The following is a 25209-nucleotide window of genomic DNA, read 5'->3' on the forward strand; positions in this document are numbered from 1 at the left end:
CTGAATTTTTAAAGAAATGTCCTTTTAATTCAAGAATAATTTCCACCAAGGCCAGGCACGATGGCTCACGCCTGTAATCCCAGCACTTTGAGAGGCCAAAGCGGTGGGGATCACAAGGTCAGGAGATTGAGACCATCCTGGCTAACGCAGTCCCCACCTATACTAAAAATACAAAAAAATTTAGCCGGTCATGGTGGCAGGTGCCTGCAGTCCCAGCTACTCGGGAGGCTGAGGCAGGAGAATGGCGTGAACCCGGGAGGCGGAGCTTGTAGTGAGCCGAGATCGCGCCATTGCACTCCAACCTGGGTAACAGAGCGAGACTCCATCGCAAAAAAAAAAAAAAGAATAATTTTGACCAGTGATTCTCAAATTGTTTTGGTCTCAGGACACCTTCACTCTTAAAAATTATTGAGGCCAGGCACAGTGACTCATACCTGTAATCCCAGCACTTTGGGAGGCTGAGGCGGGAAGATCACTTGAGGTTAGGAGTTCAAGACCAGCCTGGCCAACATGGAGAAACCGCATGTCTACTAAAAATGCAAAAATTAGCTGTGCGTAGTGGTGGGCACCTGCAATCCCAGCCACTCAGGAGGCTAAGGCAGGAGAATCGCTTGAACCTGGGAGGCAGAGGTTGCAGTGAGCCGAGATGGCGCCACTGTACTCCAGCCTGGTAACAGAGTAAGACTCTGTCTCAAAAAAAAAAAAAAATTACTGAGAACCCCCAAAGTTCTTGTTTATACGCATAATATATGTTGATGTTTACTATATTAGAAATTAAACCTAAGATGTTTAAAATATTTTATTCATTTAAATATAAAACTTTTATATTTATACATTTTAAAAATAATAACTATATTTTCCAAAACAAAAAATTTCGTGAGAAGAGCGGCATTGGTTTACATTTTTTATACCTTTGTTTAACATTTGGCTTAGCAGGATTGAGCTGCATTCTCATATCTGTTTCTGCATTCAACCTGTTACAATATGTTCTTTTTGTTGGAATATATGAAGAAAAACCAGCACCACACAAATATGTGGTTGGGAAAGGAAGAGCATTTTATTAATTTTTATTTTTTATTTTTTTAGACACAGGGTATCACTCTGTTACCCAGTTGGAGTGCAGTGGCACAATCCCAGCTTATTCCAACTCTTGGGCTCAGGCAATCCTCCTGCCTCAGCCTTCCAAGTAGCTAGGACCACAGGTGCATCATTATGCCCAGCTAATTAAAAAAAATTTTTTTGTAGACATGGGGTCTTGCTATGTTGCCCATACTGATCTCAAACTCCTGGGCTCAGGGATCCTCCCATCTCGGCCTCCCAAAGTGCTGCAATTACAGGCATGAGCCACCATGCACAGTGGGGAGAAGCATTTTAATAACCTTCTCAGATAACTGTAATTTCTTAAAGGCTAACAATTTGGAATCTAAAACTTTATCAGTTAACTTTTTGTACTCTGTCACATTAAAATGGTAGTCAATCTTGTCCTTTTTTTCTTTTCTTTTTTTTTTTTTTTTTTTTTGAGACAGAGTCTTGCCCTGTCCCCCAGGCTGGAGTGCAGTGGTGCGATCTTGGCTCATTGCAACCTCCGCCTCCTGGGTTCAAGCGATTCTCCTGCCTCAGCCTCCTGAGTAGCTGGGATTACAGGCGCCCGCCACCATGCCCAGCTAATCTTTGTATTTTTAGTAGACACGGCGTTTTGCCATTTTGGCCAGGCTGGTCTCGAATTCCTGGCCTCAGGTGATCCACCTGCCTCGGCCTCCCAATGTGCTGGGATTACAGGCGTGAGCCACTGCGCCCAGCCAATCTTGTCCTTGAATGGACATTTTTACCCAGTCATGCTGTTGTAACATCATGCATTGGTCATTTAGAAAATACTGGTTCACTGAGTTATACAGCTCTTCCAATGTTGACACATACTATTATATAATATCAAAACAATTTACAAAAATATCACCATCAATTTATCAGGCAATTGGGAAGCTGTCAAACTCATGACGACAGAAACAAGTTTCCCAAAATCATAATTTCCACCTGAAAGCTCACATTTCTTTTTTTTTTTTTTTTTTTTTTTTGAGATGGAGTCTCGCTCTGTCGTCCAGGCTGGAGTGCAGTGGCCGGATCTCAGCTCACTGCAAGCTCCGCCTCCCGGGTTCACGCCATTCTCCTGCCTCAGCCTCCCGGGTAGCTGGGACTACAGGCGCCCGCCACCTCACCCGGCTAGTTTTTTGTATTTTTAGTAGGGACGGGGTTTCACCATGTTGGCCAGGATGGTCTCGATCTCCTGACCTCGTGATCCGCCCGTCTCGGCCTCCCAAAGTGCTGGGATTACAGGCGTGAGCCACCGCGCCCGGCCGAAAGCTCACATTTCTTTATTGCCAACAAATACCATTAGTTGTTTTCATTGAAGAGATTGACTCACTTTGTTCATTTTCAAGAAAAGATCTGCCGTATCTAAGTCTGAACAACCATAGTTTGTCTGTTAGTCCTTCTACTGTTCTATGAAAAAAGTGACTAGCTGAGCTGGTATTATTTCCTCGAGAAAACCCTCTGTATGCAACTGAGTGTGTTATGTTGTACTTCTTACTTCATCACACAGACAAAAGACATATTTAAAGGTCGAGATTTATTACAATTAATAATTTTTACTCCTTTATCAAGGGCATTCTGAAATGCAACTGGCTTTCCCCAGTGAGTATACATAATGAAGATATGGTTTGGTGTCACTGCCATGATTCATGCTAAGGGACCAGCATTTTACCCACTGTTGCTTTTGTACCATCCATTCTCATGTCAACAGTGAAAATGGCAAATAGCATCTTAGTATTACCATGGTCCATGCTGTTCCAGTTTTGGTCCTTTCCCTCATATGAATTTCCACTGTGGCCTTCCAATGACCTTCAAGCATTGTTCTTATTTGATCCTTTGCCACCAGCGCGATTTTTAAAAACGAACAATTTGATGTTGTGTGATTGCGAGAGAGTGGCGGATGGGAGAATGACTCCTTGGCATTGGAATGAATGATGATGCATTAATTTAGATATAGAATGGAAGAAGAGCAATCTAATGGGGGGAGGCAGCACACCTGCAGGGAGGCGCGTTATACCTGCATTCAACATGTATTCCACATCTCTGTGTGCCCGACACTCTTCCCGATGCTGGATATATGACAACAAAGAAAGACAAAGTATCGGCTCTCATAGAACTTACATTCTAGTGGAAAGGGAAGACAAAAGAATAAGTAAAAGCTAAGAAACAGATACTATTTTAGGTGATGATAAGATCTTTTCTAAAGAAGAGAAAGTAAGGGGGATTGGGTGATCCTCAAAGGGCTCACAGATTGGTCACATTTGGTTTTTGTTTTTAGTTTTCTGAGACAGGGTTTCATTCTGTCACCTAGGTTGGAGTGCAATGGCACCACCTTGGCTCACTGTGACCTCAAACTTCTGGTCTCAAGAAATCCTCCCGCTTCGGTCTCTTGAGTAGCTAGGACTACAGGTGTGTGCCACCACGCCTGAGTGATTTTTTTTTTTTTTTCTATTTTCTATAGAGATAGGGTCTGCCTGTATTTCCCAGGTTGGTTTCAAACGTCTAAGCTCAAGCAATCCCACTGCCTTGGCCTCCCGAAGTGCTGGAATTACAGGCATGAGCCACTGCACCCAACCAGATTGGTGACATTTGAATAGCGGCTACTTCCTAAAAATGAAAGGCCAAATTGCTAGATGAATATCCAGTCAGAAGGGATTACAGCTGGCCTTCCATATCCGAGGGCTCTTCATCTAGAGAGTCCATATCCACGAACCCAACCGACTACAGAAAATATTTGGAAAAAGAAAAAAATAATCATTAAAAAATAAAAATAATACAGATTAGAAAACAGCATAGGCTGAGTATGGTGGCTCATGCCTGTAATCCCAGAACTTTAGGAGGCCGAGGTGGGTAGATCATTTGAGGTCAGGAGTTCGACACCAGAGTGGCCAACATGGTGAAGTCCCGTCTCTACTAAAATACAAAAATTGACTGGGCATGGTGGTTCATGCCTGTAGTCCCAGCTACTTGGGAGGCTAAGGCAAGAGAATCGCTTGAACCCAGGAGGCAGAGGTTGCAGTGGGCCGAGATCACACTACTGCACTCCAGCCTGGGCAACAGAGTGAGATGCCATCTCTAAATAAATAAGTAAATAAATGAAACAAAACAATACAGTAAATCAAGTGCAGTGGCATGCATCTATAATCCCAGCTACTCAGGAAATTGAGTCAGGAGGATTGCTTGAGCTCGGGGTTTGAGTCCAGTCTGAGCAACGTTGCAAGACCTTGTCTCTAAAAAATAAAAATAAATAAATAAATGAACTTAAATACATTTTGAAATTTTAAAAAATCAATACACTGGCCAGGCGGGGTGGCTCACGTCTATAATCCCAGCACTTTGGGAGGCCGAGGTGGGCAGAATACCTGAAGTCAGGAGTTCAAGACCAGCCTGGCCAACATGGTGAAACCCTGTCTCTACTAAAAACACAAAAATTAGCCAGGTGTGGTGGCGGGCGTCTGTAACCCCAGCTACTTGGGAGGCTGAGCCAGGTGAATCACTTGAACCTGGGAGGCGGAGGTTGCAGTGAGCTGAGATTGTGCCACTGCACTCCAGCCTGGGGGACAGAGCAAGACTCCCTCTCGAAAAAAAAGGAGAGAGAAGAAAAACAACTATTTACATTGTATTAGGTATTAGAAGTAATCTATAGATGTTCTAAAGTATATGAGAGGGTGTGCATAGGTCATATGCAAATAGTGTGCCATTTATGTAAGGGACTTGAGCATCTATGCCTTTTGGTACCCAGGAATTTCCTGGCACGAATTCCTAGCAGATGCTGAGCAAGGGACAACTGTATTTCCAATTAGGGAGATAGTCAAGATTTTACAAAAGTGGTAGTATTTGAGTTGGCCCTTGTAAGAATTTTGAGTGAAGACTCATTGAAAGGGCCAATCCAGATAAAAGGAAGAGTGTGAACTGAAGCTGAAGCTGGAAAGTGCATCCTGTGTTCAGGAGATGACCATCAATTTCTTTTTTTTTGAGACGGAGTCTGGCTCTGCCGCCCAGGCTGGAGTGCAGTGGCCGGATCTCAGCTCACTGCAAGCTCCGCCTCCCGGGTTTACGCCATTCTCCTGCCTCAGCCTCCCGAGTAGCTGGAACTACAGGCGCCCGCCACCTCGCCCGGCTAGTTTTTTGTATTTTTTAGTAGAGACGGGGTTTCACCGTGTTAGCCAGGATGGTCTCGATCTCCTGACCTCGTGATCCACCTGTCTTGGCCTCCCAAAGTGCTGGGACCGCAGGCTCCAGCCACCGCACCCGGCCTATCAATTTCTTTAAATAGAGACAAATGGGGTCAGAGAGTTGCAGTCTTTGAATACCATATTACCATCTGAACTTCATTCTCTAGTCTATGGGAAGTCATCGAAGGTTTATAAGCAGGAGTGTGACATATCCGAAATTGTGCTTTAAAAAAAAAAAAATCACTTTATTTTTCTGGAGACAGAGTCTCCCTCTGTCACCCAGGCTGGAGTGCAATGGTGTGATCTCAGTTCACTGCAACCTCCACTTCCCGAGTTCAAGCAATTCTCCTGCCTCAGCCTCCCGAGTAGCTGGGATTACAGGCATGTGCCACCACGCCCAGCTAATTTTTGTATTTTTAATAGAGACAGGGCTCATGCCTGTAATCCCAGCACTTCGGGAGGTGGAGGCAGGTGGATCACGAGGTCAGGAGTTTGAGACCAGCCTGGACAAAAATCAGCTTTTATAGAATGGATTGGCGGCAAGAATACCCAGTTAGAAGCCTATTGTAATAGTCCAAGTGAAAGGTAATAAGACACAGAGTGGAAATAAATAGGAGGATATATATGAAGACAGGATCACCATGACTTGATTTTTTAACAAATTGCAGGGGCCAAAAGAAAGGAAATAGACAAAGATACTGAGCCAAGATGTTTGGGAAGATCTTAATGTCATTAACAGAGAAAATCACAAGGGGAAAAAAGCAGGTTTGGGAGTACAGGCATATCTTGGAGACATTGCAGGTTCAGTTCCAGATCACCATAATAAAGTGAATATCACCATAAAGCAAATTGTTCGAAATTTTTGGTTTCCCAGTGCATTAAAAAAGCTTTGTGTTTACACTATACTGTAGTCTAGTGCATTATTTCTAGTTTGCATTATTTCTTTAAAAAATGTACATGCCTTAATTTAAAATACTTTTTTTTTTTTTTTTTTTTTTTTTTGAGATGGAGTCTTACTCTGTCACCCGGGCTAGAGTGCAGTGGTGCGATCTCGGCTCACTGCAACCTCTGCCTCCTGGGTTCAAGCGATTCTCCTGCCTCAGCCTCCCGAGTAGCTGGGATTACAGGCGCACGCCACCACACCCGGCTAATTTTTTGTATTTTTTTTTTTTTTTTTGAGACGGAGTCTCGCTCTGCCGCCCAGGCTGGAGTGCAGTGGCGGGATCTCAGCTCACTGCAAGCTCCGCCTCCCGGGTTCACGCCATTCTCCTGCCTCAGCCTCCCGAGTAGCTGGGACTACAGGCGCCGCCACCTCGCCCGGCTAGTTTTTTGTATTTTTTAGTAGAGACGGGGTTTCACCGTGTTCGCCAGGATGGTCTCGATCTCTTGACATCGTGATCTGCCCATCTCGGCCTCCCAAAGTGCTGGGATTACAGGCTTGAGCCACCGCGCCCGGCCAATTTTTTGTATTTTTAATAGAGACGGGGTTTCACTGTCTTAGCCAGGATGGTCTCCATCTTCTGACCTCGTGATCTGCCTGTCTCAGCCTCCCAAAGTGGGATTACAGGCATGAGCCACCGCGACTGGCCTTAAAATACTTTATTGCTAAAAATGCTAATGATCATCTAAGCCAAGTCATAATATTTTCACTGATGGAAAGTCTAGCCTTGATGTTGAGGGCTGCTGACTGCTCATGGTGCTGATTGCTAAAGGCTGGGGTGGCCGCGGCAATTTCTTAAAATAAGACAACAGTGAAGTTGTTTTCATTCTTCCTTTCATGATATTGATTGATTCTCCCTTTCATGAAAGATTTCTCTGTCGCATGCAATGCTATTTGATAGCATTTTACCCACAGTAGAACTTCTTTCAAAGTTGAAGTCAATCCTCTCAACCCTGCACTGCTTTATCAACTAAGTTTATGTAATATTCTAAATCCTTTTTTGTCATTTCAGCGGTGTTCACAGCATCTTCACCAGGAGTAGATTCCATCTCAGGAAACCACTTTCTTTGCTCATTCCTAAGAAGCAACTCTTCATCCATAGTTTCATCACGAGATTGCAGCAATTCAGTCGCATCCTCAGGCTCCACATTTTTTTTTTTTTTTTTTTTTTTTTTTTTTTTGAGATGGAATCTTGCTCTGTTGCCTAGGCTGGACTGCAGTGGTGCAACCTTGGCTCACTGCAACCTCCGCCTCCCGGGTTCAGGCGATTCTCCTGCCTCAGCCTCCCGAGGCTCCACTTCTAATTCTAGTTCTCTTGCTACTTCCACAGCATCTGCAGTTATTTCCTCCATGAAGTCTTTAACCCCCTCAAAGACATCCAAGAGGACTGGAATTCACTTCTTCCAAACTCCTCTTTTTTTTTTTTTTTTGAGACGGAGTCTCGCTCTGTCGCCCAGGCTGGAGTGCAGTGGCCAGATCTCAGCTCACTGCAAGCTCCGCCTCCCGGGTTCCCGCCATTCTCCTGCCTCAGCCTCCCGAGTAGCTGGGACTACAGGCGCCCGCCACCGCGCCCGGCTAGTTTTTTGTATTTTTTTTAGTAGAGACGGGGTTTCACCGTATTAGCCAGGATGGTCTCGATCTCCTGACCTCGTGATCCGCCCGTCTCGGCCTCCCAAAGTGCTGGGATTACAGGCTTGAGCCACCGCGCCCGGCCCAAACTCCTCTTATTATTGATATTCTGACCTCCTCCCATAAGTCACAAATGTTCTTTTTAAAAATTTTTCATTAAATATATTTTTACTTTTTTTTTTTTTTTTTTTTTTTTGAGACATGGTCTTGCTCTGTCACCCAGGCTAGACTGCAGTGGCACAATTTCAGCTCACTGCAACCTCGGTCTCCCAGGCTCAGGCAGTCTTCCCACCTCAGCCTCCCAAGTAGCCAGGTGCATGCCAGCACACCTGGCTAGTTTTTGTATTTTTCTGTAGAGACAAGGTTTTCCATGTTGCCCAGGCTTGTCATGCACTCCTGAGTTTAAGTGATCCACCCACGTTGGCCTTCCAAAGTGCTGGGTTTACAGGTGTGAGTCACCTCACCAGGCCAAGTCACAAATGATCTTAAGGACATCCAGAATGGTGGTGAGTCCTTTCCAGAAGGTTTTCAATTTACTTTGCCCAGATCCATCAAAGAAATCACTATCTCTGGCAGCTATAGCCTTCTGAAATATATTTCTTTTCTTTTCTTTCTTTTTTTTTTTTTTTTGAGATGGAGTTTCGCTCTTGTTGCCCAGGCTGGAGTGCAATGGCACGATCTCAGTTCACTGCAACCTCCGACTCCCAGGTTCAAGTGATTCTCCTGCCTCAGCTCCCAAGTAGCTGGGATTACAGGCATGTGCCACCACGCCTGGCTAATTTTGTATTTTTAGTAGACACGGGGTTTCTCCATGTTGGTCAGGTTGGTCTCAAACTCCCGACCTCAGGTGATCTGCCCGCCTTGGCCTCCCAAAGTGCTGGGATTACAGGCATGAGCCACCGCGCCCAGCCTGAAATATATTTCTTAATAAGACCTGAAAGTCAAAAATGACTCCTTGATCCATGAGCTGCAGAATGTCTGTTGTGTTTGCAAGCATGAATGCAATATTCATCTGTTTGCACACCTCCACCAGAGCTCTTGGGTGACCAGTTGCATTGTGAGTGAGAAGTAATATTTTGAAAGAAATCCTTTTTTTCCTGAGCTGTAGGACTTAAAATAAAACATAAATAAAATGGTGGACTTAAAATATTCAGTTACCCGTGCTACAAACATATATGTTGTCATCCAGCTTTTTTTGTTCCATTTATACAGCACAGGCAGACTATATCTAGCATAATTCTTAAAAGTTCTAGGATTTTAGGGATGTAAATGAGCACTGGCTTCAACTTAAAGTCAACAGTTGCATTAGCCCCTAACATGAGAATCGGTCTGTTCTTAGAAGCTGTGAAGCCAGGCATTGACTTCTCTCTAGCTACGAAAGTACTAGCTGGCATGTTCTTCCAATAAAAGGCTGGTTCAGATACATTGAAAGTCTGTAGTTTAATGCAGTCACCTTAACCAGTTACCTTAGTTAGCTCTCCGAATAACTTGCTGCAGCATCTACACCAGCACTTGCTGCTTCACCTTGCACTTTTAAGTAATGCAAATAGCTCCTTTTTTTTGTTTTTTTTTTTTGTTTGTTTGTTTGTTTGTTTTTTTGAGATGGAGTCTCACTCTGTCACCCAGGCTGGACTGCAGTGGTGTGATCTTGGCTCACTGTAAGTTCTGTCTCCCAGGTTCACACCATTCTCCTGCCTCAGCCTCCCAAGTAGCTGGGACTACAGGCACCCGCCACCACGCCCAGCTAATTTTTTGTATTTTTAGTAGACACGGGGTTTCACTGTGTTAGCCAGGATGGTCTCGATCTCCTGACCTCGTGATCCACCTGCCTCGGCCTCCCAAAGTGCTGAGATTACAGGTGTGAACCACCGCGCCCGGCCGCAAATAGCTCCTTTCCTTAAACCTCGCGAACCAGCCTCCGCTAGCTTCCACCTTTTCTTCTGCAGCCTCCTCACCTGTCTCAGCCTTCATTTTATCGAAGAGTTAGGACTTTGCTCCAGGTTAGGCTTTGGCGTGAGGGAATGTTGTGACTGGTTTGATCTTCTGTTCAGACCACTCAGACTTTGTTGATATCAGCAATATCTGTTTCACTTTCTTATCATTTGTGTGTTTACTGGAGCAGCACTTTTAATTTCCTTCAAAAACTTTTCCTTGGCACGCACAACTTGGCTAACTTTGGTGCAAGAAGACTGGCTTTCATCCTGTCTCGGCTTTCAACATGCCTTCTTCACTGAGCTTGATCGTTTTCAGTTTTTTATTTAAAGTAATAGATGTGTGACTCTTCCTTTCGCTTGAACCCCCACTGTAGGGTTGTTAATTGGTCTAATTTCAATATTGTTATATCATAGGAATAAGAAGGCAAGAAGAGAGGGAGAAAGGCAGGGAGACTGCTGATCTGTGGAGCAGTCAAAACATCCACAACATTTATTAATTATGTTTGTCATCTTATATGGGCATAGTTCATGGTGCCCCTAAACAATTACAATAGTAATATAAAAGATAACAGATCAGCATAACCCATACAATAATTATGAAAAAGTTTGAAATACTGTGAAAATTAACAAGTGTGGTGCAGAGACACGTAGTAAGCCTGTGCTGCAGGAAAAATGGCGCAGATAGATTTGGTTCCATGCAGAGTTGCCACAAACCTTACAGTTGTAAAAACAGTTATCTGGGAAGCGCAATAAAGGAAAGTGTGCCTGTAGCAGACGCACGTTCCGTTTAGACATCCTTAGGACTCATACCAGCGAAGGGCCCAGCTTTTCCATGCCAGTAGCTGCAATTAAGCGCTTTCCCCCCCACCTTTACACCTTGCTTTCTGGAAAGATGAGAACATAATGGATTTTGAACTTGCTTTGATCATTAAAGCCCAGTGACTCACATTTCTCCGGAAAAGGAAGCAGTGTCTGCTACGGAACAAACAGTAGAATTTTAATACATAATCCCCTGACCGTAGAAACTGAACCTCAGGTCCTATCCTGGCTCTAGGCCAGCAGGTCATGGAAGAGTAAACTTTTCTTAGAATCTTTATCTTCTTGAGACAAGCTTGGAAATGACAACATATATGTACCATGAACGCGAAGCACCTGAGCTCAAAGCAGTTGAGCAATCTGAAGTGGGGGTGCCCGGAAGTGGTGCGTTCTGACCCCAAACGTCACATTACCGGTACCTGGAGGAGCGGGTTGCAGTCCAGCTGCATCGCCCCGCGCAGAACTGCATGCAGAGGGAAAACTACGTTTCCCAGAGACCTCTGCGCGGCCAGGAGCACTGCGAGGACGGGCGAGATGGGGCGGGCCTCTGTGTGACGGCCGTTCCCATTGGTGCGCAGTCGAAAGGGCCGTGTAAACTCCTGCGCGATTGCACGGATTCAGGGACGGGCCGTGGCGCCGCGACGCTCCTTGGTTTGACTTTTGTGTTTCAGTTGAGTTCCCTGACTCGGAGTCTCAGTGTGTCGTGAGTATGGAGTTTCGGGTTTGGGGTGAAGGGGCTAGTAAGAGGCCTTGGGAAGAAACTCTTGTGAGGGAGAAGTAACCGCGGAAGCAGTGCGGAGGAGAGGGACGTGAGCCTGGAATCTGGTGCCCGTGGAGGGGCTGGGGACCTGAGGAGAAAGTTCCAAGGTGCAAAGGGAGAGACCTCAGGAGTGCTGGAGGGTGGGGACCTGCAGCAGGGAGGGAGTCGAGCATGGGATGAAGTGGGGAAAGGAGTGCAGGATTCGGACGCCCTGGAGATGGCTTCCGGCATACGCTCACCCCACGCTGGTCGAACCCTCAGGTTCCTCATTTGTAAAATAAGGGATAATAAAAATACTTACCAGTTGTGGGGATAATAAAATAAATTTCACAGATTTGTCACATGGCTAAAAGAAAAAAATTCAAAGTGCTACATAAATGTTAATTGTTAGTAGACAAGCTACAAGAATATATTTAAGCAAGGATATTGGAGATAGGTGCAGAGAAGCTCGCTGAAACCCGTTAATTTACCTGTCAACAAGGGCATTGTTCTTTGGAAGAGGCAATGAAGAGTAAGACGCGGTTTCTGTCTGCGGGGAACGCACGCTAGCCTGGGAGAAACGATAGCAATAAAGAACTCTAATATGTTGACTTGTAGAGAATTTCAAAGGCAGTTCTTTTGCAGTTAGATCATTTTTGCTAAATCATTTTGGATGGGGAGACTCAGGAAAGAGAAAAAGGAGGTGCTATTTAAGACGAGTTTTCATATAAAGACTAGATTTTGTTCAGTGAAATGAGGGCTGTGGAGGGAGCTGTGTTCCAGCTAGAGGGAAGCTCATGAACAAAGGTATGAAGGCAGGGAAGTTATCTGGAGACATTTAGGGGAGTAGAAGGAAATAAGGGAGGAAAGTTAGGTTTGGCCCTTATGTAGAAAGTCGTGAATTCCAGGCTAACAAGTTTGATTTAGTGCTTTAGGCTATGAGGTTCTACTGATGAATTTTATTAAAGAAAATGGTTCGGGAGAGGCAAGGAGTTGGTAGAACCGTTAAGCTGTTGTAGTGGTATGGGTAAGAAGTATTGAGACTCTGAATTGACATGGTCATTGTGGAGATAAAATATACAAGATATTCATAGGGCCGGGCACGGTGGCTCAAGCCTGTAATCCCAGCACTTTGGGAGGCCGGGACGGGTGGATCACGAGGTCAGGAGATCGAGACCATCCTGACTAACACGGTGAAACCCCGTCTCTACTAAAAAATACAAAAAACTAGCCGGGCGTGGTGGGCGCCTGTAGTCCCAGCTACTCGGGAGGCTGAGCCAGGAGAATGGCCTGAACCCGGGAGGCAGAACTTGCAGTGAGTGCTGCACTCCAGTGCAGTGCACTGCACTCAGCCTGGGTGACAGAGCGAGACTCTGTCTCCAAAAAAAAAAAAAAAAAAAAAAAAAAAAAAAAAAAAAAAAAAAGATATTCATATGGTTAGACAGGAGATTCAGGAGAATGAGTGATCAAATGATGAATTTAAGTTGCCAACTCCTAGTTGCTTGGAAACGTCGAATTAGTACCTAAAATAGGAAAGTCAGAAGGGTCATGTTTGGATAAAAAGATGATGTGTTAGGTTTAGGAAATGTTAGTTTTGAGATGCTAAAAAAAAAAAAACCTAACTTGAGTGATTTCTTTTTTAAGTTAAACATTTCAAGAGCCAGTGGGACTATAGGTGAAAATGTCCAGTACATTTTTGTTAATTCAAATTAGGTGGTTGAAAGAGATGTTTGTTTATTCAACATGTAATTGTTACTTACTATATGCCATGTAGTGTTTTAGATGGTAGAGTTAATAATAAAAACAGGAGGAATAATGATGTTCCCAAAGAAATGGTTAGAGGAAATGATAAAGAAAGCTGAAGACAGAACCTTTGGGAGTTGTCAATAATAATAATAGTCCACATTTATTGAGTGCTTATATGTCAAACACTGTCACTCGGCCCTATATTCATTATGTCATTTAATCCATATACCAACCTATGACATAGAAGTAACTGAAATTTAGAGAGGATAACTTACCTGAGGTACACAGCTAATAAGAGGCAGGGCTTTGACTCAAACCCAAGTCTGATATCAGAGCCTACACTCTCAACTACAAAGCAATTATTTATTTTTATTATTATTATTTTTTCCAGATAAGGTCTCACTCTGTCGCTCAGGCTGGAGAGCAGTGGGGCAATCTCAGCTCAGTGCAGCCTCTGCCTCCCAAACTCAAGCAATCCTCCTGCCTCAGCCTCCTGAATAGCTGGGACTACAGGCACGTGCCACCACTCCCAGCTAATTCTGTAATTTTTGTAGAGACAGGGTTTCACCATGTTGCCCAGACTGCTCTCCAACTCTTGACCTCCAGCAATCCATTCACCTTGGCCTCCCAAAGTGCTGGCATTAAACAGGTATGAGCCACTATGCCCAGCCTATTTTAATTTTTTTTTTTTGAGACAGGGTCTTGCTCTATCATCTAGGCTAGAGTGCAGTGGCACGATCACTGCTCACTGCAGCCTTGAACCCCCAGACTGAAGTGGTCCTCGCACCAAGCAGGTGGGACTGCGATGCCACCGTGCCCAGCTAAGTTTTACATTTTTGGTAGAGATAGGGTCTTGCCATGGCCTGGCCATGCCAAGGCCCACCCCAAAGCGATATATATTTAAAGGGTAGTTGGCACTACCAGGCACAGTGGCTCACAACTGTAATCCCAACACTGGGAGGCAGAGGTGGGTGGATCATCTGAGGTCAGGAGTTTGAGACCAGCCTGGCCAACATGGCGAAACCCTGTCTTTACTAAAAATACAAAAAAAATTAGCCAGCCACAGTGGCAGGTGCCTGTAATCCTAGCCACTGGGGAGGCTGAGGCAGGAGAATCACTTGAACCCGGGGGACGGAGGTTGTGGTGAGCCAAGATCGCGCCATTGCACTCCAGCCTGGGTGACAGAGCAAGACTTCGTCTCCACAAAAAAAAATAAATAAATAAATAAAAGGGTGGAACAGGGAGACCAGTTAAGAGACTGTTGTAGTCATCTGGACAAGAGATAACAGTGGGTTGGAAGCCAAGTGCAGTGACTCATGCCTGTAATCCTACTACTTGTGTGGCTGAGGGGAGAGGATTGATTGAAGCCAGGAGTTTGAGACAAGCAAGACCCAGTATCTAAAAAAACTAAAAAAACAAAAGCAAAAACAGCGTGCTGGACCAGGGCAATGAGGGTAGAGGTGGTAAGTAGTTGTCAGATTCTAGGTATCTTGATAAACTAGCCAGTAGGATTTGCTAATGGGTTATGTGTGGCATGTAAGACAAAGAGATGAGTAAAATTTCTCCAACCAAGTTTGTTTGTGATAAACAACTGGCAGCGTAGAATTAGTATTTACTGGAATGTAGAATTCTGAGAGAAGAGCAGGTTTTTGTGGTGGGAAGTATGTATCAGGAGCTCAGTTTTACACTTGGCAAGCTTGAGAGACCTGCTAGACATCCACGTGGAGAGACGGAGTAGTCAGTTAGATGTGTAAGTCTAGAGTGGAGGGCAGAGTAAGGACGGAGGCATCAATTTGAAAACTACTAATGTGTACATGCTATTTAAAACTGGGAGACTTCAGGAGATCATCAAGGCAGTGAGTGATGACCAGTAAGGAAAGGGGACAACCAGGAAGAGGTGTCCTGGAAGCCAAACAAAGACAGCTTTGAAGGAGTCAGGGAGAGAGGCACTGTGGGGTTCTGAGCAGGAAAATGGTATATGGAAGTAACAGTGGTGATTGTCTCTTTTGATACTTTTACACAAAATTCTTTCCCAAGGGACTGAAGAATTTTTTTTTTTTTTTTTTTTTTTTTTTTTGAGACGGGGTCTCACTCTGTCGCCCAGCCTGGAGTGCAGTGGCGCGATATCGGCTCACTGCAAGCTCCGCCTCCCAGGTTCACGCCATTCTCCTGCCTCAGCCTCCCGAGTAGCTGGGACTACAGGCGCCGCCACCATGCCTAGCTAATTTTTTGTATTTTTAGTAGAGACGGGGTTTCACCGTGTTAGCCAGGATGGTCTCCATCTCCTGACCTTGTGATCCGCCCACCTCGGCCTCCCAAAATGCTGGGATTACAGACGTGAGCCACTGTTCCCGGCCGCAGAACTGAAGATTTTAAGCAGATTATACCAGGTAGAAGGACATAACAGAACATCATCTGACTTGCTGAGAATCAGAATGGATTGACAGAGCATGCTTGATAAGAAAGCTTTCACCAAAGCAACAAAAAATCAGCCTCTCTCCCTCTCTCCTTCTTTCTCTGTCAATCATATAACATGGAATGGCATTCCCTTTCCAGCCATGAGGTTTATCTTCCTGAAAATTTCTATGATAAGGTTGCTTAAAGTACAGGAGCTCAAGATCTTGCTTTATCAGTTGAGATGGAGATTATGAAGAGCCTTTTAAAGTTTGTAAGTAATTTTTTTTCTTTTACTCACGATAATAGAGAAAGCACAAGAAATGAAGATTGCATCAGTGGTTTTGTATTCATTTTAAATTTGATATAGTGGGTGCTCTACCTTCATTTCCATTTATTACTTCTGTTTTTGGAGAGAGGAGTGGGGGCAGGGGAAGTCCATTTGTTGGTGAGGCTGGCCTTGAACTCCTGGGCTCAAGTGATCCCCTCTCCTCAGCCCCCTGAGTAGCAGGGACTATAGGTGCGGGGCACTGCACCTGGCTCTATGTGCTGTTTCTTGCTTAGTAGAGATTTTTCTGCATCTCCTTCTCCTATCCTATAACTTCAAAGAAAAGATTGTAGATTTGTTTTTGTGTTTTTGCAGTTAAGAAGGAGACCTTTCTTTCTTTGTGTGCTTATCCATTTAAATATTCAATGCCATTCTGATTTTTATTTGAAAATAATTATGAGTACCTTTTGAAAATGCAAAAGGCATTTCAGGATTTGGAGATACTTTAAAGAATACTACATTTTAGGCCGGGGGCGGTGGCTCATGCCTGTAATCCCAGCACTTTGGGAGGCTGAGGTAGGCGGATCATGAGGTCAGGAGATCGGGACCAGCCTGGCCAATATGGTGAAACCCCCATCTCTACTAGAAATACAAAAATTAGCTGGGCGTGGTGACGGGCGCCTGTAGTAGTCCCAGCTACTTGGAAGGCAGAGGCAGGAGAATCGCTTGAACCCAGAAGGCAGAGGTTGCAGTGAGCCAAGATCAAGCCACTGCACTCCAGCCTGGGCAACAGAGTGAGACTCTTCTCAAAAAAAAAAAAAAAAAAACTACATTTTAAAACATCAGATTCTTTCCAAGAGGCAAATAGGATGATATTGAAGAGGGAACCAGTCTATGCATTCTGTACTGTTTTTATTTTTCTATTCTTGGCCCCTAATTATGAATTTTTGTGTATTTGATAGGTGTGAAAAAGACAGCATGAACTTTACCCCAAAACACACCCCTGTCTGCAGAAAGTAAGACATTTGCTTATTTTCAAGTTGTTAAGAAATCAAGACTTATATAGCCTTAGACTAAGTTAGCCTAGGAACTGGGAAGGTATTGGAAACATATTTCCTGATGGGTTTTTTTTTTTTTTTTTTGAGACAGAGTTTCACTCTGTTGCCCATGATGGAGTGTAGTGGTGCAATCATAGCTCATTGTAGCCTTGACCTCTTGCACTCAAGCAATCCTCCTGCCTCAGCCTCCCAAAGTGCTGAGATTACAGGCATAAGCCACTGCGCCCAGCCTGAAACAACCCCTTTAGAAAATATGAAATGTTGGCCGGGCATGGCGGCTCACGCCTGTAATCCCAGCACTTTGGGAGGCCGAGGTGGGCAAGTCACAAGGTCAGGCGTTTGAGAACAGCCTGGCCAACATGGTGAAACCCCGTCTCTACTTTAAAAAAAAAAAAAAAAAAATTAACTGGGCATGGTGGCAGGCGCCTGTAAACTCAGCTACTTGGGAGGCTGAGGCAGGAAAATTGCTTGAACCCAGGAGGTGGAGGTTGCAGTGAGCTGAGATCGCGCCATTGCACTCCAGCCTGGGCAACAGAGCAAGACTCCATCTCAAAAAAAAAAGAAAGAAATGTTAAGTAAAACAGTATTTCTCTCACAAGTTTTTAATGATTGGGAAAATGTTTAAGTTTTTCTTCGTGCTAGTTGACAAATTTTAATATCTCTGCATGCTTATGTATTAGAAGTGAGCACATATATTAACTCTAACTCAGAGCTTCTGGTATAGTTTCTCCACTCTGCTGTCTATTTTGTTATGTTATAAATTGCAGACAACCAAATTTGATTTATTTTCACAGGAGGGTTTCTCTTCTTCTGTGCTATTTTTGTTTTGTTTTTTTGTTTTTTGAGACAGAGTTTTGCCCTTGTTGCCCAGGCTGGAGTGCAATGGCATGATCTCGGCTCACCACAACCTCCCTCCCAGGTTCAAGTGATTCTCCTGCTACAGCTGAGTAGCTGGGATTACAGGCATGCACCCGGCTAGTTTTTTGCATTTTTAGTAGAGACATGGTTTCTCCATGTTGGTCAGGCTGTTCTCAAACCTCCGTTCTCAGGCGATCCGCCCGCCTTAGCCTCTCAAAGTGCTGGGATTACAGGTGTGAGCCACTGCGCCTGGCCAGTACTGTTTTCCGACTTTCATTATTTTAGCTCAAGTCTTGTTTGCTAGAAACAAACAAACAAAAACTTCTCGTCCACCCTTTTTTGTTGTTGTTGTTGAGATGGAATTTCGCTCTTGTTTTCCAGGCTGGAGTGCAATGGTGCGATCCTGGCTCACTGCAACCTCCATCTCCCAGGGTCATGCAATTTTCCTGCCTCAGCCTCCTGAGCACCTAAGATTACAGGCACGCGCCACCATGCCTGGTTAATTTTGTATTTTTAGTAGAGATGGGGTTTCACCAGGCTGGCCAGGCTGGTTTTGAACTCCTGACCTCAGGTGATCCACCCACCTCAGCCTCCCAAAGTGGTGGGATTATAGACGTGAACCACCACACCCAGCCATGTCCAGCCTTTAATCAGAGTCTTTTTGCCAGTTATAACATTTAGTTTTAATCTGTGTGATTCAAATGTCTCATATGCTAGAGATTAGCATCTGATATATTTGTTCCAATTGCAATATGTCTTTTTTTTTTTTTTCGAGACATAGTTTCACTATTGTTGCCCAAGCTGGAGTGCAATAGTGCAATCTCTACTCATTGCAACCTCTGCCTCCAGGTTTCAAGCAATTCTCCTCCCTCAGCCTCCCAAGTAGCTGAGATTACAGGCACATGCCACCACACCTGGCTAATTTTTGTATTTTTAGTAGAGACGGGGTTTCACCATGTTGGTCAGGCTGGTCTCGAACTCCTGACCTCAGGCGATCCACCTGCCTTGGCCTCCCAAAGTACTAGGATTACAGGTGTGAGCCACCATGTAATATGCCTTTTTTTGTTGTTTTTTGCTTGATTTGTTTTTGGAGATGGAATCTCACACCCAAACTGGAGTGCAGTGGCGTGATCTTGGCACTTGAACCTGCCTCCTGGGTTCAAGCAATTCTCCTGCCTCAGCCTCCCGAGTAGCTGGGATTACAGACATGCGCCACTATGCCCGGCTGATTTTTGCATTTTTGGTAGACTAGGTTTCACTCTATTGGCCAGGCTGGTCTTGAACTCCTGACCTCAAGTAATCCACCTGCCTTGGCCTCCCAAAGTGGTGGGGATTACAGGCGTGAGCCACTGCACTCGGCCTGCAATATGTCTTATAGTAGTACTACACTTTCTAATTGTTACTACGTGGTCTCCCTTAGTTCTTTTTTTTTTTTAATTATCTTTTTAGTCTCTAATGGATTTTATTTTTACTTCTTTAGAGACAAGGTCTTGCTATGTTGCCCAGGCTGGACTGGAACTCCTAGGCTCAAACAGTCCTCCCACCTCAGCCCCCTGAGTAGCTGGGACTGCTCAGCCACTCAGCTGTGCCACCATTCTTGGCTCTAACATGTATTTTGAATCCAGCTTTAAACCATTAGTACTTGGAAGATAATTAATAAAATTATTTACTATCCTGTCGTATCAAACTTTCAATTTTTTTTTTTTTTTTTTTTTTTTGAGACGGAGTCTCGCTCTGTCACCAGGCTGGAATGCAGTGGCACGATCTCGGCTCTGCCTCCTGGGTTCAAGCGATTCTCCTGCCTTGGCCTCCCGAGTAGCTGGAACTACAGGTGCACACCGCCACGCCCGGCTAATTTTTTTTTTTGTATTTTAGTAGAGGTTTCACCATGTTGCCCAGGCTGGTCTCGAACTCCTGAGCTCAGGCAATCTGCCTGCCATGGCCTCCCAAAGTGCTGGGATTACAGGTGTGAGCCACCGTGCCTGGCCAAGATTTTTTTTTTTAAATAGAGACAAGGTTTCACTATATTGACCAGGCTGGTCTTGAACCCCTGGGCTCAAGTGATTCTCACACCTTGGCCTCCCGAAGTGCTGGGATGACAGGCGTGAGCCACTGCGCCAGCCAAACTTCCAAATCCTTGAGCACCTTCATTGTAAGCACTTTAGGAACACAAAAGCTGCTTTGATTTAGAAGGTCATAACTCCTAAACTCCGCAGAGTGTAGTGAATATATCATTTCCAATTTCACACAGGCAAGCAGTTGTCTCCAAACGTGCCGTTGCCACCAGTGGTCCCACCAAGAGGAGGGGAATGGCAGACTCACTGGAGTCAACCCCCTTGCCTTCCCTCGAAGATCGTCTGGCCAAACTCGGTCCTTCTAAGGAGCTCCTGGAATATTATCAGAAGAAGATGGCTGAGTGCGAGGCAGAAAATGAGGACTTGTTGAAGAAACTGGAACTCTACAAAGAAGCTTGTGAAGGACAGGTGAAGAGACGATGCACGCTTTTTCGGAACTCTGATGAAGTCTTCATTAATTAGAGATGCTCTGCAAGTGCCAGCTTGTATCATAAGCAGATGTTGTATAAAAATATTCCTTTTAGGCCGGGTGCGGTGGCTCACGCCTGTAATCCCAGCACTTTGGGAGGCTGAGGCGGGCGGATCATGAGGTCAGGAGATCAAGACCATCCTGGCTAACACGGTGAAACCCTGTCTCTACTAAAAATACAAAATTAGACGGGCATGGTGGTGGGCGCCTGTAGTCCCAGCTACTCGGGAGGCTGAGGCAGGAGAATGGCATGAACACGGGAGGCGGAGCTTGCAGTGAGCCGAGATCGCGCCACTGCACTCCAGCCTGGGCGACAGAGCGAGACTCCGTCTCAAAAAAAAAAAAACAACAACAACAAAATATTCCTTTTTTATTCCCCAGCCCAGCTACTGGGCCCTTCAGGCCCTCCTTGGATCATAACCCCCAAAAACTGCTCTTCCTCTCAAATCTTAGATTCTGACATCTCCATATCTCTTATACCTAGTTCTTTCCTTTCCTTATATCTGAGTAGTCCTTAACTTCTTTGTTACCTCTGTAGCTTCCTGAATTTTCGGTTTTCTAAGTGCTGCATATAGCTCTGACATCATGTCCTTCAAACCTAAACCCCATGATGCTTTACTGCGTAGTAACTGCGCTGCCTGCAAATGACCCCTTGCTCAATTATTCTTTTGCTCCACCTGCATAGCAAAAACTAAGCTGTGGCATCATCCAGTTCTCTGCCACCTATTCTCCTATAGCAGGATTTCTTGACCTCAGCATTATTGACATTTTGGCCTGGATGATTCTTTGTTGTGAGGGGTTGTCCTGTGCGTGATAGGATGTTTAGCAGCATCCCTGGCCTCTACCCACTAGATGCCAGTAACACAACACCCCCAGCTGCGACAATCAAGAATGTCTCCAGACATTGCCAGATGTTTCTGGAATGGGTGTGTATATGTGCAAAGTCACTCCTGATTGAGAACACGGTTGTAGAAAGGTCATAAATCAGTACATAATTAATCGACGGTAAACAAATTCAGCTGTACCCTCAACCACTATGCAACAGTTTTCTTACCTATCCATACTGGGTTTCCTCTCCTTCCACATCTGTGCCGTACCCTCACCTCTAGCCCGCAACCCCTTCTTAGCCCTCTCTCAACATCTTTCCTGCTCATCTTCACACAGTTACTCCGTCCATATCTGTCTCCTTCTTCTTTCCTTTGATTGCTTTTCTTTTCTTTGTTTTTTTTTTTTTTTATATTTTTTTGAGACGGAGTCTTGCTCTGTCGCCCAGGCTGGAGTGCAGTGGCCGGATCTCGGCTCACTGCAAGCTCCGCCTCCCGGGTTCACACCATTCTGCTGCCTCAGCCTCTCGAGTAGCTGGGACTACAGGTGCCGCCACCACGCCCGGCTAATTTTTTGTATTTTTAGCAGAGACAGGGTTTCACCGTGTTAGCCAGGATGGTCTCGATCTCCTGACCTTGTGATCCACCTGCCTCGGCCTCCCAAGTACTAGAATTACAGGCTTGAGCCAATGCTCCCAGCCTGTTTTTTTGTTTTTTGAGATAGGGTCTTACTCTGTCACCCAGGCTGGAGTGCAGTGGTATAATCATGGCTCACTGCAGCCTTGAACTCCTGGGCTCTACTGATCCTCCCACACTCAGCCTCCTGAGCAGCTGGGGCTACAGGCACACACCACCATGCCCAGCTAATTTTTAAAAAATTTGTTGTAGAGACATGGTCTCACTGTGTTGCCCAGGCCGGTGTTGAACTCCTGGGCTCAAGCAATCTTCCCACCTCAGCCTACCAAGGTGCTGGGATTACAGGTGTGAGCCACGGCACCTGGCCTTCAGTCACCTTTCTGATGATCATTCTTACTGCTTCAGGAACAAGGCATCTTTGCCTATTTGAGCGGGATTGATCCAATGCCTACTGTGGGCCTCATCCCTTTTTCCTCCTGAGAAACCTTACTCCATCATTTTTTTCTCCGCTTTCTGTTGTATTTTTAACTTCTTGCTTGATATTAGCTTTTTCTTCTCAGTATATAAACATATTCCAGTCTTTCCAAACTTAAAAGAAAAATGAAAAACTCTTCTTTCATTGTGCTTCTCTCTCTAGCTACTTTTTTATATAAATGACTCTTTCTTTTCCCAGTCACACTTCCAGAATCTTTTGACTTTCCCATTCACTGAATGGGAATTTTTTTTTTTTTTTGGAGATAGAGTCTTGTTCTGTCGCCCAGGCTGGAGTGCAGTGATGCAACCTTGGCTCACTGCAACCTCTGCCTCCTGGGTTCAAGCAATTCTCCTGCCTCAGCCTCCCAAGTAGCTGGGACTACAGGTGCACGCTGCCATACCCAGCTAATTTTTTGTTTTTTAGTAGAGGTAGGGTTTCACTGTGTTGCCCAGGCTGGTCTCAAACTCCCGAGCTCAGGCAATCTGCCCGCCTCGGACTTCCAAAGTGCTGGGATTACAGGAATGAGCCACCACGGCCAGGTGGGGAATTTCTTGACTGCAGTTTCATCTCTGTCCTTGCCACACCACTAAAACCGTGCCTTCTGTGTTCTCCAAGTACCTCTTTGCCAAACTTTTCTCTTTTTTACCTTTTGCAGCATTGGTCACTTTTGACCTCTCTTTTTCTGTAATTTTCTTCCTTTCTTGATTTCCTTTTTTTTTTTTTTTCTTTTTGAGACAGTCTCACTCTGTCACCCAGGCTGGAGTGCAGTGGCGCGATCTTGGCCCACTGCAACCCCCGCCTCCCGGGTTCAAGCGATTCTCCTGCCTCAGCCTCCCGGGTAGCTGGGATTACAGGCACCCACCACCATACCCAGCTAATTTTTGTGTTTTTAGTAGAGACGGGGTTTCACCATGTTGGCCAAACTCGTCTCAAACTCCTGACCTTGTAGTCGCCTGCCTTGGCCTCCTGAAGCGCTGGGATTACAGGCGTGAGCCTGGCCTCCTTGATTTCCGTGTCATTTTTCCTTCACAATTTCTATCTAACCTCTCTGATCAGCTCATCTCAGTGTCCATTAACAACTCTCTTTCCTTACTCTTAAACATCAGAGTTCTTCCAGATTCTACTCTAAATGACCTTGTTTTATCCTTGTGTTACACTACTCCATATGTGATGAGGACTGTTAAATAACTAACCCTGACTCACTTTTCTCCTGAATTCCTTTCTCTACCCCCTCTTCCCCACCCGCACATGTATCACCACCATTTTGCCGCCCTCCATTCCTCATTCCTTAACTTTTTCTGTATTCTTTGTCTTGGTAAATGGCATCATTGCCTACGGTTCTTTCAAGCCCCCTACACTGAATCTTTTGGCAAGTCCTATTGATTCTGCTTCCTAAATATTACTTAATCCATTCCCACACCCACATCACTCTTGCCACGATGCTCATGCAGACGCTTGAGTTGCATCTAAACTATGACAGTATCCTCCTTGCCAGTACCTGCCTCTGGTCTCTTACATTCCCAGTTGGCCTCGCATTTTTCACTCTAACGGTACTGAAATATTTGTGCTTGTCCAAATCTATTAGGCTTTTGTTTTTTGGAGGTTTGCTTGTCATTTTTCTCCCATTATGTGTATATACAATGGATTACGGGGTAATTCATTCCATTTGAGCTACTGAATAACCTCAGGATGGTGGCTGGTGGCTAGATGACGGTGATGCAGCATCTCTAAGTACATTTACGGGGACAGGGTGTGAGTCACCATGCCCAGCCTCATTTTATTTGTAGATGCTACAAAAAAAAAAGTGTTTCCAGCCTTTTGAGTTCCACTGTGGACCCGTATGCTGTCCCTTTCTCCGAATCAGTTGTTAATATTTATTTGTCATTTTTATCACATTGTGTATGTATCTATAGACTTCTAGATTTTTTGTTTTTTGTTTTTTGAGTCAGGGTCTTGCCCTGTTGCCCAGGCTGGAGTGCAGTGGTGTGATCATAGCTCACTGCAGCCTCAAAGTCCTGGACTCAAGCAATCCTCCTGCCTCAGTCTCCCAAGTAGCTGGGACTATAGGCAAGTGTCACCATGCACAGCTAATTTTTTATTTTTTATTTTACTTTTTATTTTTGAGACGAAGTCTTGCTCTTGTCACCCAGGCTGGAGTGCAGTGGTGCGATATCGGCTCACTGCAACCTCTGCCTCACAGGTTCAAGCACTTCTCCGGCCTCATCCCCCTGAGTAGCTGGGATTATAGGTGCCCACCACCACACCCGGCTAATTTTTGTACTTTTAGTAGAGACTGGGTTTCACCGTGTTGACCAGGCTGGTCTTGAACTCCTGACCTCAGATGACCTGCCTGGCTTGGCCTCCCAAGGCGCTGGGGTTACAGGTGTGAGCCCCTGCACCCCGCCCCATTTTTTATTTTTTGTAAATACAGAATCTCACTCTGTTGTCTAGGATGGTCTTCAACTCCTGGGCTCAAGCATCCTCCCACCTTAACCTCCCAAAGTGTTGGGATTACAGGCGTGAGTCACTGCGCCCAGCCTTTGTGAAATTATTTTTAATGACCTTACCCAATTTTAAGTGTTCAGTAGTGTTGTGTGTGTGTGTGTGAGTATGTGTGTATATATACCCAATTTTAAGTGTTCAGTAGTGTTGAGTGTGTGTGTGTGAGTATGTGTGTGTATATATACCCAATTTTAAGTGTTCAGTAGTGTTGAGTGTGTGTGTGTGAGTATGTGTGTGTATATATACCCAATTTTAAGTGTTCAGTGGTGTTGAGTGTGTGTGTATATATATACCCAATTTTAAGTGTTCAGTAGTGTTGAGTGTGTGTGTGTGTGAGTGTGTGTGTATATATACCCACTTTTAAGTGTTCAGTGGTGTTGAGTGTGTGTGTGTGTATGTGTGTATATATACCCAATTTTAAGTGTTCAGTAGTGTTGAGTGTGTGTGTGTGAGTATGTGTGTGTATATATACCCAATTTTAAGTGTTCAGTGGTGTTGAGTGTGTGTGTATATATATACCCAATTTTAAGTGTTCAGTAGTGTTGAGTGTGTGTGTGTGTGAGTGTGTGTGTATATATACCCAAT

At 44.9% G+C, this 25209-nt stretch overlaps 1 protein-coding gene across 4 annotated transcripts in view; it reads left to right on the forward strand.

Annotated features, from left to right (window-relative positions):
• The first annotated feature begins 11152 nt into the window (after nt 1–11152).
• Nucleotides 11153–25209, forward strand: part of CCDC77 (coiled-coil domain containing 77) — a 41716-nt gene continuing 27659 nt past the window's right edge. Inside the window, exons 1-3 of one of the 4 annotated variants that reach the window (XM_030939723.1) lie at nt 11153–11283; nt 16690–16743; nt 19895–20126. In XM_030939723.1, the coding sequence (XP_030795583.1) occupies nt 16706–16743; nt 19895–20126 (270 nt within the window). In that variant the 5' untranslated portion in view covers nt 11153–11283; nt 16690–16705. Of the gene's footprint in view, nt 11284–11329; nt 11448–15441; nt 15456–16689; nt 16744–19894; nt 20127–25209 lie in introns of those variants that run through there. The other 3 variants (XM_030939724.1, XM_030939725.1, XM_030939726.1) reach the window with 3 other exon arrangements.

Source organism: Rhinopithecus roxellana, chromosome 10, assembly GCF_007565055.1.
Source record: "Rhinopithecus roxellana isolate Shanxi Qingling chromosome 10, ASM756505v1, whole genome shotgun sequence".
Lineage (NCBI taxonomy): Eukaryota > Metazoa > Chordata > Mammalia > Primates > Cercopithecidae > Rhinopithecus > Rhinopithecus roxellana.